General features: G+C 39.5%; 1 protein-coding gene across 2 annotated transcripts; it reads right to left on the reverse strand.

Moving 5' to 3' along the window:
• Positions 1-4,238: 4,238 nt before the first annotated feature.
• Positions 4,239-8,394, reverse strand: LOC144551774 (WEB family protein At4g27595, chloroplastic-like). Of its 2 annotated transcripts, none has more exons than XM_078299880.1 (3): positions 8,064-8,394; positions 7,228-7,453; positions 4,239-6,699 (listed from the first exon to the last, which is right to left on the reverse strand). In XM_078299880.1, the coding sequence occupies exons 1-3, from the start codon at positions 8,090-8,092 to the stop codon at positions 4,552-4,554; spliced, it is 2,403 nt and encodes an 800-aa protein (XP_078156006.1). In that variant the 5' UTR covers positions 8,093-8,394; the 3' UTR covers positions 4,239-4,551. The 2 variants fall into 2 exon arrangements, with proteins under 2 accessions (XP_078156006.1, XP_078156005.1); XM_078299879.1 differs by having other exon boundaries at positions 4,239-6,696; positions 8,064-8,223.
• Between the last annotated feature and the right edge of the window lie 8,878 nt (positions 8,395-17,272).

Here is a 17,272-nt window from a genome sequence, read left to right on the forward strand (position 1 = left end):
CATGTCATTTGGTTATGTTAGTACTGTGATTATTGATGGTTTAGTCATGACTAAAATAAATGTGATGAAGGCTGCTTTAATCCTTTGCTAATGTAATTGATGGACGGAATTGGTTTAGGAATACATAAGGATGACAGAAAAGTATGTGCGCACATAAGGTTGACAATACATAATTAAAAAAGTATAACATATTGCTCAAGTGAGAGATTGTTGTATCTTAATCCAACGTTGAGCATATATGTGATATAATTATGAATTGTTTACTGTCATATATGATTGTCACAAATAAAGTGATCTAATATGGAATTAAGATATTAGACAATCTATGTATTCAATAGGATGTGGTCCATAAGTGTGTAGAACAATTTGGGTAAAAATCAAATCATTGATGGACTGATTCTGAAATTTGCAATTGAGAAAACTGCCTTTTAGGAGCCCAGTGCGAGTGGCTCACCTGCACTGGATCTGAGTGCGGACACACTCAGGACTTAGCCAATTTTTGGAAACTTCAGGAAAAAGTCCGAGCCCAGTGCGGACGCACTGGGACTCCAATGCGGGTCAGCCACCCGCACTCAGGACTCAAGGCGATTTTCTGAAGTTCAATGCAAAAAAGTCCGAGCTTAGTGCGGACGCACTGAGCTCCAGTGCGGGTCAACCACCCGCACTTAGGACTTAGTCGATTTTCTGGAAGTTCAATGCAATAAAATGTCCGAGTGTAGCACTGAGCTCCAGTGCGGGTCAACCACCCGCAATGAGGACTTAGACAAAATTCGGGGCTGAGAGAAAAGTAGTTATTTGGACACGTTTGGACCCAGTGCGAACGCACTGAGCCCAGTGTAGGTCAGGCACCCGCACTCGTGCTACTAGAGGTGTATAACTATATATAGATGGGTCCCCAAGGCATAAGATAACCAACTCATCTCAGAATTCTGAAAGAGGTTATTCTTAGACAGAATTTTGAGAGTCTTCTCCCTTCTTACACCATCAAAGAATTGAGAGGAGAAATCCATGAGAGTGACTTGAAATTTCAAAATCCAAAAAGTCGATCCGAACCGTTCATCTTGTTTTCCATATTAATATGTGCTTGGAGACCAAATTTTACATTTTTCTGAAATTTTTTACTATTTATTAAGTCACTTTGAAAATTGTTGATCCAACGGTGGCTCAACAAAACAGTAAAATTAGCAGCCACCGTTGGATCAACAATTTTCAAAGTGGCTTAATAAATAGTAAAAAAATTCAGAAAAATGTAAAATTTGGTCTCCAAGCACATATTAATATGGAAAACAAGATGAACGGTTCGGATCGAATTTTTGGATTTTAAAATTTCAAGTCACTCTCTATACATATACATAAAAGGATTATTCGGATCTTATGTGGCCGAATCTGTGAAAAATTGAAAAAAATGGTGAGACCGAGTGGAGCATTCGGTCTGGAGAAAAAAAAAAGTGGAGATCGAATGCTCCACTCGGTCTTTGTGGTTTTTCAAAAAAAAAAAACAATCATGGTTTCCTAAAAATTGTTTTTCTATTTATGGTTTATAAAATTGATCCGAAAAGAGGGAGGGGATCATAAATCATTGGAACCGAAGAGAGGAAAGCAAAAGGAAAGACGCGTTTTCAGTGCATCGGGAAAGGAAAAATGTAGAAAATAGAGAGAAAATTTTGATGTAGTTTAATATGTGGCGAGTTGCTTTATAATTAATTTCAGACTTATATACAAACGGATGCATAAAATGTATATATAATATCTTATATTTAATACCATAGTTTACAACAGTTGGATTTGCTGAATGGAAGGCTCAGATTGCCTCTGGACAGATACACCATTCAGTCCCCTTTAGTTCAACGTGCTATTATAGGAGTTCTGATTTATGAAACTTCATTTTTTTTTCTATTTGTTGTTTAAAACCAATTCGATAGATTTTAGAATGATCAGAGCTAGCGCGTGCTATGCCTATGCTCACCAAGATGATTTGGTGAGTACAACTCCAAAAATATATCGGATTGATTTCAATTGACGAATCCAAACCATTGAAACCAATATACTTCATGAGTGATATTTGTACATGCAGTATTTCGAAATTTTAAAATTAATTTAGTATAAAGTCAAGCGGTCAAAAAATGAATGCATTAAAATAACTTCTAAAATTTTATTTTTGACCGCTTGACTTTGTACTAAATTAATTTTAAAATTTCGAAATACTGCATGTACACGCATATCTCATGAAGTGAATTGGTTTCAACCGTTTGAATTCATTATTTGAAACTAATCCGATAGATTTTTTGAAGTTGTGTAATTGTGCTCATCACACTTTTTTTGTGAACACATCACATTCTAGCTTTGCTTTATTAGAATTATGCTCACCAAATTCTTTCAGTGAGCATAGCACACGTTAGCTTTATTTTTTTAGAAAAATTAGGATCTTAGAGCATATACATCTCTGGTATTATGAGAAATTCTAATTTGATGTAGCAGTTTATAATCCACTTTCAGAGATGTGGGAGAGTTTCTTATTTAGAAAATATGTAGGAAATTTTTTTTTAATAAGAAACTGTTTATAAATTCCACACTGATCAAATGATTGGCTCAAATTATTTATTATTTTTATTTATTGCTGATATGATTTAATAGAAACTCTAAAATTAATTTCAGAAATATGAGAGTTAGAAATTTTAGAGACTTTAATTTTTAAAAAGTGGTTAGCAGTTATATGGAAACTCATTTGAGTTGTTAGGATGTAGATGCTCTAAGTGCTCATTTGTTATATTAATTAAAAGGGTTTAGGCTTTGAATTAAAGCTTGTTGTACAAACATGAGTAGAGGCTCAGGCGTCACTCCATCTGTTTATCTCATCTGATGGGGTCAAATGGCATTAATTCTTCAAATAAGTTGAACCGATTTCGCATTATTTCCGCACATATATATAATAGTAGTACACATATGCCAATATATATATATATAGATATGCGGTCCTTGCAACATAATTCATAATTCATAATTTATACAGGTCAGGGTCAGGGGTCAGGTAAGGTATACGATACGAGAGAATCACATATTCACATGCCATGCGCGCCTTTATGCTACATTGTTATTTGTTAGTCCGCAGCGTAGCCCGGCAATTTCAATTTTTTAAAACAAAAAGGGAAAAGGGAAAAGGAAAAAGAAAAAAGGGAAAATTTGGTAAAGCAGCTAAGCTCCTAGTCCTAGAAATTAAGGTAGCTAGTCTTTTATTTACATTGCAACTAATTGTTGCCTAATATATATATAGTGAATGAAATTAAGGTATCACTTGTCACTTGTCAGTGTGTCCCGGGATTGGAAGCAGGAATTGAGAACTGAGCTGGCTGCATGCTGGCCTCAATTAATTAATTAATTAATTAATTAATCTGGTAGGTGGTTAAGAAGATAATTGGCCAAAGACCTTGCCTTAATACTATATATCTGATGCTTATTAGTGAAGATTGTTAATACTATTACTATATATAGTTGAACTTGAACCGTAACCCATTACATAAAGGAGATGCATGGCAGATATACAAAGTCTTCACTGGGTTGGGTACGAACTACGAAGCCGCATGGCGGGGCCCATTTCCAATCCTGTGTGTGTGACATTCTGAGACCATAAATTTAAAAATTTAGTGTAAATTTTTTTTGCGATGACAAGATAGACAACCAACACAAAACATCCGTTACATGCCATGGTGGCATTAAATGTAGAGTAATAAATAATAGACAAAGTGGTGTCAGAACCTCACATGATGACAACCTGATCATGGTATTAACACTTAACACCTCTCTGTCTCACATGATCAACTAAATCCATATGAAAATATAATACAACTTTTCGTGTGCACAAAGCAAAGAAAGCTATTAAAAGTAGTTGATACTTGATAGTAATGTAGTTTATAATAATTAGCAGAAAGCTAGCTATCAGTATGACTATGAACTATGAAGCTGATATTGATATTGATATATTACCAGCACCTAGGCTAGATGGCTATATCTAATATGCTTTATTTGACTAATCATCCAATGCTTTTCGTAGCTCATCTGTTTTCACTATGCCAACTACTATGATTAACTTCTTAACAACTACAATGATGGGGTAGCAGTAGCAGCTGGCTCAAAGAACAGGAGCCAGCCCCATTTCATAAGATGGATGGATTTTTACAAATCCAAAAAATTAAAAAGAAACTAAAAATCTTCAAGTAAAACATAGTTTACATAGAACATGATTAATGGGCATGAAAACTTGACAAGGCAACTTAATCATACAAATGAAGTTTCATTCTTTAGTCATACACCATGATGTCAAAAAACAAGGATTTAAAATAGTACCTTGACAGAATACAACCCACATATAAACAAAGCACCTGCGCTGTTGCACACTTCACCGGCGAAAAAGAATCCCTTCTAAAATCCACAAGCTAACATAAACACAAATGTCAACAAACCCAAAAAAATTAAGGAAGAGTAAATAATAAATAGCAACCAAACTATCAATTTCAGAATCCAAGCTGTAATATGATTCTTTTTTCTTTTTTTATGTTACTGCTTCTGGCTATTTTTCCTTTTGAACAGATCACTGATTTTCTTCTTCAATGGTGACTTTTTCTTGCTCATCAAGTTCTCCTTTTTACCCGTGTCATCCAAACCTGACCCATTGTCAACCTGATCTAAATTACCATTACCGGATTTCAAATCCACCTTCTCATCCTCTGCACCATTTTTCTCGTGTAGAGGCTCACTCTCAGCCATTTTACTCTCTGCCTCTTCTTGCTTTGCATCTCCATTCTCCCCTTCTTGTTCGGCATTACCGTTTGGTTCTTCCTCTTTGCACCTATCAAGAGACTCTTCTTCGTCCACTTTTGGCTTCTCTATTGCTACATCCAACACGGGATTTGCTTCCTCAGGCATTTCTGGGGCTTTCTCTACAGTCACCTCCTTGAGCTTAGAACTCAACTCATCTATCCTCTCTTCAGCCTTTGATTGACGGACCCGTAGCTCGTCATTCTCTTGTGTGATACTCTGCAATTCGTTTTCCTTATCCAACAACCTTTCCTTCAATTGCAAGCTCTCTGTTCTTGCCTCTTCCATTGCCTTGCTTGCTGCATTTATTTGCAACTCTGCTTGATGTAACTTCTCCAGCAGCTGCTCCTTCTCCTCCTTTGCAGCTTGCATCTCCATTTCTGTGCCCTTGAGAGATGCCACAACCTTGTCCACCTCCACCTTCAGGGCCACGATTTCCTCTTCAGACTGTTGTTTAGAGTCTAAAACCTCTATTTCCTTCAACTCACGATTGTTTTGCTCAGCTTTTGCTTCAGTCTCAAGCTTTTCAACAGTTTTACGGAGGCACACTACTTCATAATTCACTTCATCAAGCATAATCTCATAACTCTCCTTTGTGTTTTTCAGGGCTAATTTCAGGTCACCAATTTGGGCCAACGCATGTTCATGGTCACTTTCCTTCTTTAGAAGGTTTTCTTTTGCCTCTCTTGAATCCGCCGAGGTCTCATGCAGGGCAGAGGCAAGATCCTCCATTGCCTTCTTATTGTTCTCCTCCTCTAGATTAATTTTCTCCAGTTCGGCTATCATCCTCTCCTTTTCTTCTGTTAAAGACTCAATTTGGGAAATAGCAGCCTTTTCATTGGTCAAAGCCTCCAGTTTTGCCGCCTCAGAGCTCTCCAGTTTGTTTCGCAACAACTCAGCAGTCGTCTCCAGTTCAAACACGTCCTGTTGAGTTACCTCCAAGTGCTTGTTTGACTCGGTCAGTTCAGCCTCGAATCGTGCAACATCAGCCTCCAGTAACTCCATTTTCTCTTTCAGGGTATGAATTTCAGTTTCTCTCTCATGCAACAGTGTCTCCTTCTCCTCTAGTTGCTGAATGGCTGAGGCAAGAGATTCTGTCTTGCACTTCTCTGATTCGTGCACCTCCTCAAGTCGGATCTCCAGTTCCTCTGTTTTTCCCCTCCATTCATCCACCAAACTGGAAGCTTCCAGCTCTGCCCTTTTAGTCTCACTTAGCTCGTTCTTTATCCGTTCTAAAGTCTCCTCAATTTTAACCAGCTCCTTCTCAGACTCTCTTGAACTCTCTAACTCCCCTTGCAATCTTACAATCTCACCTTTCAACTTGGTGATAATCTCCTCTGCTTCATTTGTTTTATTTTCCAGTCTGGAGTTGAGCAGCTCTTTAAGCTGGGCTAACTCACTGGAAAGCTGCTCAGCCTTCTCCATGTTTACGTCGGCCGCTTGCATAGCTGTTTCAGCACGGCTGAGTGCCGCATTTTTCTCCTCAATGGACATCTCCAGCTCGTGTTTCACTCGCTCGAGCTGCTCCTTAGTCTCAACCAAAACAGAAATATCAGATACATGCTGGTTCTTCATCCTCTCCAGTTCACTCTGCCACTCATCTTCTCTTGTCTGAGCAGCATCAATGCTGGATTGCTCCAGTTCATCGGCACGGAACTTCTCAATTTCTGTGGCCTCCTCGGCACGTCTTCGTGCAACAATGGCATCCTGGAGCTGCCCATTGGTTGCATCAGCAAGGAGTTTTGCCTCCTGTAGTTCATCTAAAATAGAGAGCTTCTCCTTTTCGAGAGCGGCGAGCTGTTCCTTGGCCTTCTTTAATTCTTCATTAGCTGAGTCTAGCTGAGATTGAAGCTCAGATCCCTTCAATGATCTTGGTTGGAGTTGCTTCTACAAAAAAACATAAATGATATATTAAACAATGAACTTGAGGGCTTTTGGGTATAATTTTGTTTTGACTTTTGTTAGATGGAGCAGTTTCACAAGCCTCGCCTCCATAATTACGGAGGCATGCTTCATTTGCTTATAATTGGAATTCATGTTTTCAATTATAGCCGCATTAACTTAGTCAAAGCTAAGAGACGGAATAGTTGCATACTTGCATTAGCATGCAGAAGTGGTTTCTAAAAAAGAGATTGATATTGACATTGTAGTGAAAACAAATACAAAATAGTATAGAATACAAATAAAACTTACCCAAGTGTTTTTTTTGCCAAAAGAGTGGATACCAATTTAAAAATTACAAACTTAGTAACTAGACAAGTATGTTTTCTTTTGTTTTTTTTTTCAGGTTATTGCATCTCCAACGAGCTGGTCCATTCAATTCATACAGAATACGGATTAGTATATAGGTACTTGAAAGCAAAAGGGATGAACAAATTTAAATTAACAGAAAAGTTCAATGAAACATATTCTTACATCAGGTGTTGCAGTCTTAGGAGTTCTTCGATCTGCAACAGGTTTTGATTCGGTAGGTTTTGGTGAGCGGTCAAAGGAGAGGCGCGGGTTTTGGGTGGGCGAAGGTGAACTGGGGCGAACCAAGGACCCGGAACGGTTAACCCTACCCGTTTTGGGGGTGCTGGGTCTCCTGGGAGTTGCTGGCGTGGAGGGTTTGTTGCTTGGTGGTGTTTCAAATAATCCAGATCTGTTAAATAAATAAATAAATAAATAATAAAGGTTAGTGCTTTAATTTCGATACAATCACAATGTGACAAAAATACAAAAAAAATAGGACGGTTAGTTGGAATTTCACTAGTTAGGTGGGAAATGGACAACAAATAGTTGGTTAGGAAATGGAAAAAACAAAATTTCAGCGAAAATTCAGGGAAAACACAAGGAAATGAAGAGATGAAATTGCTTTTTCTTTTCTTTTTTTCTTTTTCTAGAAAGAAAACAAGGAACTTGAAATGAATTAAGCATATCGCAGTGTACAAACAAAACAAAAAAATGTTGGAGTGGGAATTTGGAGGAGAAAAGCAACACTTTGTTAAGTTGTAGCTTCATATGGTGATTCTTGGAAAAGACACTAAGAATTGAATTGAATTGAATTGAATTATTTAGCTCTAAGTAGCAGGCAGCTTCGTAAGATATTAAGCTCTAAATGTGTAAACAATTTCAAATTTCCAGCGAAAGGACAACGAGGCAATTAATTATTAAAGCGCAACAAAAGTACAAAGCTAAAACGAAATCACTGAAATTTGATCAGAGCTCGCTCGCATCTCGTGAGTAGATCTGAGTGAGTTGGGTCCACTTACTTGGTTTTGGAAGACGCCATTGCCGCCATTAGAGAGAGAGAGTGAGAACTAGAGGTCAGGCCAGCAAAGGGAAGGGGGGCAAAGAGACAGGAAAAGAGAAAGCTGTAATTTGGTAAAGAGGTGGTTCCGGCTCTCTCTCACACTAAGTCACTAACACACACAAAACTGGAGAGAGAGAGAGAGAGAGAGAGAGAGTCAGAGATGAGAAATAAAAGCTGCCATTTACAGAGACAGAGGTGACTGCGCAGTGCGCATTGGCATTCCAATACCACTTTATATTTTCTCTCCGTTTACAATGATAAATGGACACTCCATTCACCGAATCACCTATAAAACTATTCACGTTGCGCTTCTCCCTTATCTAAAAACTGTAGAGGGGAGGGGACAAATTAAAGCGGTCCGAGAAAAAGTAACGTCTCGTGCAGGAAAAACAATCCACAAATCAGGGCCGTAACTGCAAATAAAGAAAAATATCAGGGGCAAAGCATAATATTTAGGAATTTTTTTATAAACCGTAATTAATAAAGAGTATGGCCATCAGTGTCATTTCAGTCTATATAACACCAACTTCAAAACCTATCAAATCGAGTTCAGATGGTGAATCCAAACCGTTCAAACCGATATACTTCATTAGTTGTGCGTTTACATGTAAAATTTATAAGTTTTTGAGTTTATTTGATATCAAGTCAAGCGGTCAAAAGTGTGAGTTTTTAAGTTAATTTTAATACATTCATTTTAAAATATTTTTACCGCTTGATTTGATATTAAAATAACTCGAAAATATAAAAAAAATTGTATATAAACGCATCACTCGTAATGTAAATCGGTTTGAACGGTTTGAATTAGTCGTTCGAAGTTGATTTGATAGGTTTTAGAGTTAGTGTTATATATGTCAAAATGACACTGATGTTATATTAGCCAAACTCATTAATAAATCAATTCTTACGGAACCAGAATGAATACTTTGTTTTTTTGAAAAACCAGAAGGACCGAGTGCTCCATTCGGTCTCTATTTTTCCCTTTTCTCCAGACCGAATGGAGCACTCGGTCTCAACCATTTTTTCACGTTTTCCCTGCATGCGCCACAGAAGATCCTGAAAAGTCCAGACCGAGTAGACCATTCGGTCTTGAGATTTATTAAATTGTTCCCCATCTCTGTGTTGCGTTCCCCATTCACCATTTTTCCTCCCCCCTGTCTCTTCTCTCTCCGTGGCTGCCTCAAATTTTTTTTTTTTACTCTCTAATTATTAGTTTAATTTTAATTCTAATTATATAGGTTTGTGTATTTTTGAAAGGAGAACAAGAAGAGCTTCAGATCTACAAGTTTCGTTAGGTATGGAGTTTAATTCTCTTATTTTTGATTAATAATCCGAAATTATAAATAAATAGTTAGAATAAATGGTTTAGTAGCATAAATGATTTATGTAATAATGGTAGTATAAATAAATAGTTTTTGTGTAATTTTTTGTTTTTGTAGTATAAATGATTTATGTGTATTTTTTTAGTAGTATAAATGGCTTATGGACTAATTGTAGTATAAATAAATGTTTATGTAGTAATTGTAGTATAAAAAAATGATTTATATAGTAATTTATTTGCATGTAGTTTATGTAATAATTGTAGTTTAACTAAATAGTTTATGTTGTAATTTATTTGTATGTAGTTTGCATGTAGTATAAATAATTGTATTAATTTATATTTATTTGTATGTAGTTTGCATGTAGTATAAATAATTGTATTAAATAGTTTATGTTGTAATTTATTTGCATGTAGTTTATGTAATAATTGTAGTTTAACTAAATAAACATGTTGTAATTTATTTGTATGTAGTTTGCATGTAGTTTATGTTGTAATTTAATTGTAGTATAAATTATTTTTGTAGTAATTGTATTAATTTATATTTATTTTTCTAGCGTAATTTAAGTTTATATATTGTAACTATTAATTGTAGAATTATTTAGTGTACATGCATTTAGTAATTGTTGAATGATTTATTTTTTTAGTGTAATTTAGATTTTTCTAGTGTAATTGTAGAATAATGAAAAATAATAGAATGAATGTTAATATTTAATTCAATATTTGCATGTCAATATTGAATTGGAATTTCATGTTAATATTTTTTTGTATGAATTTATTTATATTGTAGTGAAAAATGGAAGGTGAACAATCTTTATTCCAGTTGCCCCAAAAGCAACATAAATTATATGCGGCGACTACGAAGGTATTTATTTAATATCGGTTTGAATTTAAATTTACTTATTAAATTTTAGAATTCAAAATCTAATTTTTGTAAAAAAATTTTTGCATGTCAATTATCGTTCCAGCCTGATTTTGAACTGTGTACTAGTAGTTGCAAAATGACAGTTAGGTACCAGCCTAAGATGAAAGAAGGTTTGAAAAATTTAGGCTTGTATCAGATGGTTCATGTCCATCATTGTCTGATAGATAAAGGGTTGATCACTGCTCTCGTTGAGAGGTGGAGGCCCGAGACGAATAGTTTTCATCTTCCGGTGGGGGAGTGCACAGTGACATTAGAAGATGTTAGCTGTTTGTGGGGCTTATCTGTTACTGGTAAAATATTTTTTGTTGCTAATTTATACTTTTGTTATTAATTGAAATTTTGTAATAGTATAATTTTGTTTAACATCTATGTTTACAGGGAAGGCTATCTGTGGATGTACCGATGATAATTATTCACAATTGATCTTAGATTGTCTAGGACATGAAGTATATGATGGTTATGAATGGGATGATAATGATTTTTATCATAAAAAGGTGGAGAATAAGGGTGAACCCAATGAGAAAGAATCGATCTCAAAAAACTATATGCGTCTAACATGGTTGAAATTTTTTTTTAATGATACGAATTTGGCACTAGTGGAAGACAAGGAGATAATAAATCGGCACACACGAGTATTTGCAATGTACTTGTTCGGGTCTATAATGTTTCTGGATTCGAATTCAAGTTCCGTCTCATTAATGTACTTACCATTCTTGGAATATTTGGGACCTCGAGGTGACGACCACTACAACTGGGGAGGCGCTGTGCTCGCTTGCCTGTATCGCCAGTTGTCACGGGCATGCAGGTATAAAGTGGGATCAATTAATGGTCCATTACTGCTGCTTCAGATGTGGTCTTGGACCTGGTTTGCTATAGCCCGGCCCGTACCACACGATGTACATTTTGGCAACAATACCATAGATAAGAGACTGGCTTATGGAGCAACGTGGACTATTCCGCATCATTGGGAGGGTGAAAATACGGGTGAAAATACGGATGCCCATTTCTGTATATGGTTCATGCTCAATTACGTATTTTGTGCCTGGGGTAGACATCTGGATTGCACCGAGCAAAGAAGGTAGCAGTTCGTAGGCTTTTTCCCAAGAGCCAAATAAATCAGCAATAGCCAACTCCCTCCCTCTCCAAATCTTGTTGTATGAAGGCTCAACCATTTTGTACCGATTTCTAACTGCAAATCGACATGCTTTAATTGACATCTCCAGGTCCTCCTTCAAACCAGGTTTGATTATATCTGCAATCATCCTGGCAGTCAGCTGACGACTGTCTACTTTACAAGCAATACTGTAACAATTGTGCTCGTATGGGTTTGTTGCAATTGTCCAATTTCCCGTCTCAGTAGTTTTTACGTATAACCTCCATGGACAACCCTCTGCTTTACATATAACTATATAGCCAGTACGATTGGTATGAGTTTGTTGTAATTCTAAGTTATGATTTATGGCAAATTCACCCAACTGAGATTTAAGATCGGCTTTGGAGTCAAACATCTGTCCCACTGAAAATTCACCGTCAATTCTGGGTGGATAACCAAAAAATGCTTCATCCTTGTACGGCATCGGTACATCGTCATTAAATGCCGAAAAAGGTGTTGAACTTAGGGGCACCTCTAATTGCTCAAAAACTGAAATTAAATTGCAATTGAAAGTAAAGAGATGAGTTTAGAGAAATTTGACACGCGGGGTGATAACGGAGTTCGGCAAAACAAAGGCCTACGTCTCCGGGGCTTCGCAACCTTGTGAGGTGCGCCTTTCTATTACCCAATACGAAATGATTACAACTTGTGAACCGTTGAGCCCTTACACACCAAGCGGGAAGTCAAACGGCCAACTCAAGGAGATGAGAACAATGTCTTAATTTGTCTAGAAACACAAGAGGAACACTCAATAGATCACTCTAATCTAATCTATATCAAGATTAGTGAAGTAGGTTTGAGGTTGCTTGAGGGATGTTGAAGTTTTAAGCTCTCACAACAATGGAGTAGGCTAAGCTCTCAGAAAATCGCTTTTGAATTGATTAGGGTCGGCTGAGGTGATGAGAAAGAGATCCCATCACTCTATTTATAGTGTCAACTAAAAAATGAGCTGTTTGACATAAAACGTTACCAACGTTTTATAAAACGTTACAACGTTTTATAAAATGTTACAACGTTTTATTCAAATGCGATTTTAGGGTTTTAATTCTCTGACAGCTTAGTAAAACGTTACCAACGTTTTAACCTGTAAAAACTTGATCAAAACAGAATTTATTTGAAGCTTAAATATTTCTCAAACGTTACAACGTTTTATAAACGTTACAACGTTTCATGTTGGTACAGTTCAGCTGTGCTTCAGCAGTTCTAAAGCTATTAAACGTTAAAACGTTTGTCAAACGTTATGACGTTTGTAAAACGTCACAACGGTTGTATAACGTTATAACTTGATTCTTCTTTTGATCAGTTTGTTGCTAAAACGTTACCAACGTTTTATCCCATTTTAATCAACCTCACACATACTTTACCAAGTTTCTGATTTTACAATTTGTATTCTTGATAAAAGTCTTCATGATTTCTTCAGTCCAAGCATATTATACTGCAGTTCTTACTCTTCTTGGACCTACATATTCTCAAAATAGAAGAAATCGTAAAATTCAATAATTGTATGTTTTTGCAAATTAGTCAAATAGACGTAAAAGATTATTGTACGAACAACAATCTCCCCCTTTTGGCGATTTGCAAAAACATACAATGTGAGTAAGTGCATAAATCGAAAATTTTCAGAAATTAGTTTATCCAATTTTGATTTTGCATGTCAAGCCAATTGTACCAATTTCTCCCCCTTTTGGAAATCGACGAAAGGGTGAAAAATTAGCACTAACTTAAAGTGATCCCCCTCAAATTATGCACTCCCCCTCAATTTAGTAATATAACAATGATAACTTACAAACAAAAAAAATAAGGTTGAGGGCATAACTTTAATATGCAAGACCATTCAATTTCAATTTACCACATTGTTATCACATTATTAGACCTATCATTTCGACTTGTTTCCATATGAAAATCTATGTTTTGAACCAATAAAAGGTGCCTTTTACATTGAACATCCATAGAATGTGGTACTGCTAAGTTTTGGATAAATGTGCAAGATCTTGCAGAGATGTGAGGAAGTCCATCTCATTCTGAACTGGGAGAAATGCCACTTCATGGTCCAGTCAGGAGTCGTCCTTGGACATGTCGTGACCTCAAAAGGCATCGAAGTCGACAAGGCCAAGATCGAAGTGATCGAGAAACTAGAGATTCCGACGAGCGTCAAAGGAGTTCGAAGCTTTCTTGGACATGCTGGATTCTACCGTCGGTTCATCAAGGATTTTTCCAAGATTGCTAAGCCATTGACCAATCTGCTCATCAAGGAGTCTGACTTTGTCTTCACTGAAGAATGCGTCAAATCTTTTCACAGCTTGAAGGAGTCTCTCATCTCAGCACCTATCCTGCGACCACCTGACTGGTCTCTTCCCTTTGAGATCATGTGCGATGCGAGCGACTACGCAGTAGGAGCTGTTCTTGGGCAGAGGAAGGGATCGATGCCATGTGCCATCTACTACGCTAGCAAGGTGCTAGACCCTGCCCAGATGAATTACACGACTACCGAGAAAGAACTTCTTGCTGTTGTGTTTGCTCTTGACAAGTTCAGGTCGTATCTGGTTGGTTCGAAGATCATCATCTACACCGACCATGCCGCGCTCAGGTACTTGTTGAAAAAGCAGGACGCAAAGCCTCGACTGATAAGATGGATTCTTCTCCTGCAAGAATTCGATCTTGAAATCAGAGACAAGAAAGGGGTCGAAAACACCGTAGCCGACCATCTCTCCAGACTCCGTTTGGATGACGAGAGTTCTGCCGACTTGCCAATCGATGATTCCTTTCCCGACGAGCAGCTCTTCTCCGCTTCAACTCTGGCTCACCTTGATGCGACTCGCATGGAGTGTCTTGCGACTCGCATCCTTCACGATGAGACTCGCATGGGAGTCAATGCGACCCGCTTGAGCAGGTATCCAGACCCTTGGTATGCAGACATGGCCAATTACCTTGCCTCTGGGATCCTCCCAAACGCCATGACTTACCAGCAGAGGAAAAAGCTAAAATCTGACGCAAAATTCTATTTCTGGGACGATCCCTTTCTTTTCAAGTTAGGGATCGACAGCCTCCTCCGACGCTGTGTACCACATGAAGAGACACGTTCCATTCTCGAGCACTGCCATTCATCCGCCTATGGCGGACATGCCTCGTTCTCCAAAACGGCCGCCAAGGTTTTACAATGTGGTTTCTTCTGGCCATCTATCTTTAAGGACGCGAAAACCTTGGTGATGTCATGTGACAAGTGTCAACGCACTGGGAACATCACTAATCGCAATGAGATGCCTCTCAACTCCATTCTTGAGGTCGAAGTCTTCGACGTGTGGGGCATAGATTTCATGGGACCATTTCCAGCTTCATGTGGAAATGAGTACATTCTAGTTGCGGTTGACTACGTTTCAAAATGGGTCGAGGCAGTGGCCTGTCGAAGAGCTGACTCAGGCGCGGTGAAGCGATTATTCAATGATGTCATCTTTCCTCGTTTTGGAGTGCCAAGAGCTGTCATCAGCGATGGAGGGAAGCATTTCATAAACCGTCAATTCAACAATCTCCTGCAGCGACATGGAGTGACGCACAAGGTCTCCACCTCTTACCATCCTCAGTCGAACGGCCAAGCTGAAATCTCCAACAGGGAAATCAAATCTATCTTGGAGAAGACCGTGGCAAGAACAAGGAAGGATTGGTCTTTGAAATTGAGTGACGCGCTCTGGGCCTACCGTACAGCATTCAAAACACCGATTGGGATGAGCCCTTTCAAGCTGGTGTATGGAAAGCCGTGTCATCTGCCAGTTGAGATTGAGCACAAAGCGTTCTGGGCCACTCGTGCTATCAACATGGACTTGTTAGCAGCTGGAGAGAAGCGTATCCTCGATCTGCACGAATTGGAAGAGATGCGTCAGCACTCATACGAGAATGCGAGGATCTACAAAGACAAAACCAAACGAATTCATGACAAGCGCATCATGTCTCGCGACTTCAAGGAAGGCGATTTGGTCCTCTTGTTCAATTCCAGGTTACGACTCTTTCCTGGGAAATTGAAAACCAGATGGTCAGGTCCGTTTGTGGTACGAAGGGTGCACCATTTCGGCGCAATTGAAATTGGGAATGACACATGTGGGGATTTCAAAGTGAACGGTCAGCGTCTCAAGCACTATGTGGCAGATCATGATTATCAGGAGCGGGTTGTTCAAGACCTCTCTGATCCCGTCTCACCGGAGGATTAGCACAAAGAAGGTCGAGCTTGAGACCTGAAACAAGCGCTTCTTGGGAGGCAACCCAAGCCTTTTCAGTTTACTTTTAGTTAGATTAGTTAGCTATTTTTCCTTTCTACCGAAAAGAATTACCAACTTCCACTTGATGCGACTCGCATCATCTCCGATGCGACTTGCATCACTCGATGCGACTCGCATCCCACATGATGCGACTCGCATCAATGCGAACAGACGCAGCATCAGAAGGGGTGCGCCCAAACGACGCGAGTCTCACCATATAACCCTCACCCGCACCTCTCCTGTTCCTTTCTTCTTCCTCTGCCCAGCGAACCCCACCTCTCCTTCTTCTTGTTCTTCTTCGTTGCGACTCGAATCACCTCCGTGCGAGCCTCAACGAAACCCTCCACCGAAACCCTAAACCCTTCTTCTCCTACCCGTCGGTCTTCACCACCTCTTCACCGATCAACTCTCCATCCACCCCTGCCGAAACACCTACTCCTCACCCTTTTCTCCATCGCCCTCTCCACTCACGATCAAAACCCTCTCCTTCCTTCTTTTTCCGCCTCTGCTGGATCGTCCCTGCCACCAGGTACCAGTCAGTGCGACTCGCATCACTCCCAGTGCGACTCGCATCATCTCAAGGCGACTCGCATCAACAACAGTGCGACTCGCATCACAGCCATGTCAGATGCACCAGATTTTCCCACATTCAACGAGCGTCGCACCAAGCATAACTTTGAGCGACGTCAAGCCGAGCTTCGCCAACAGAGGGATCTCCGTATCCAACAGGGGATACCGGACCATACTCCCTCTCCTTCAGAGTCTGAGGACCAAGACTGGTCTCAGCTAGGCGCCAGTTCAGCTCGCACCAGTGGTAACTCCTCTCACTCTTCTTCTTCTCATTCTTCTCAGTCTTCCTATCACCCTTCTCCCGCACAAGCAGGGGCTGGGTTGGGCACTATAGAGTACAACTCTGATGACTCTGACCCCATCTCGGGTAGGGAAACCCCCCGAGCAGCAGACTACCCAGCCCCTCACTTCACTCTCTCCAGCCATGGTATGCTGGAACGCTTTCTCTACCTCAGGCAGCGCACTTATGAGAACACGCGCCGAGTCGATTTCGACACTTTGGATGCCTTTGGGGTTCGCGAGGAATTCCTTCGTCTCACTGGAAGGATCGGGTTCACTCCCGCCTTCTGGGCAATCGAGCGTAACTGCTACACCGAGCTTACCCTCGAGTTCCTCTCCTCTCTCAAGCTGCGTCAGGATGTGCATGGCTACTACTACATCAAGTTCCAGATGCTCAACCAGACGCACCGGCTCACTCTGGTCCGACTCCGTGAGTGGTTCGGATTTGACAGCGACCCCGATACCGATTTCCTTGACCATCGCGTGGGGTTCGACAAGGCTCATTTCTGGCGTCTGATCTCTGGGATGATGAGTGCCACCAGTGCCCAGTACCGCAGCATTGCCATCTCTCACCCGGTACTGCGGTGCATCCAGCGCACCATCGGCTGCTCTATCTTCGCACGCGGGGAGACTGCAGCCCGAGTCAATGAGGAGGACCTTTGCCTTATGGACCACATGC

Source organism: Carex rostrata, chromosome 3 (genome assembly GCF_964058835.1).
Source record: "Carex rostrata chromosome 3, lpCarRost1.2, whole genome shotgun sequence".
Classification (NCBI taxonomy): Eukaryota; Viridiplantae; Streptophyta; class Magnoliopsida; order Poales; family Cyperaceae; genus Carex; species Carex rostrata.

Coding starts and splice junctions, on each gene's coding strand:
- LOC144551774 (XM_078299880.1), bottom strand. CDS start 8,092: ATGGCGGCAATGGCGTCTTCCAAAACCAA. Junction 7,454..8,063: donor ATGGCGTCTTCCAAAACCAA/GTAAGTGGACCC, acceptor TTTATTTAACAG/ATCTGGATTATTTGAAACAC. Junction 6,700..7,227: donor CTAAGACTGCAACACCTGAT/GTAAGAATATGT, acceptor GTTTTTTTGTAG/AAGCAACTCCAACCAAGATC.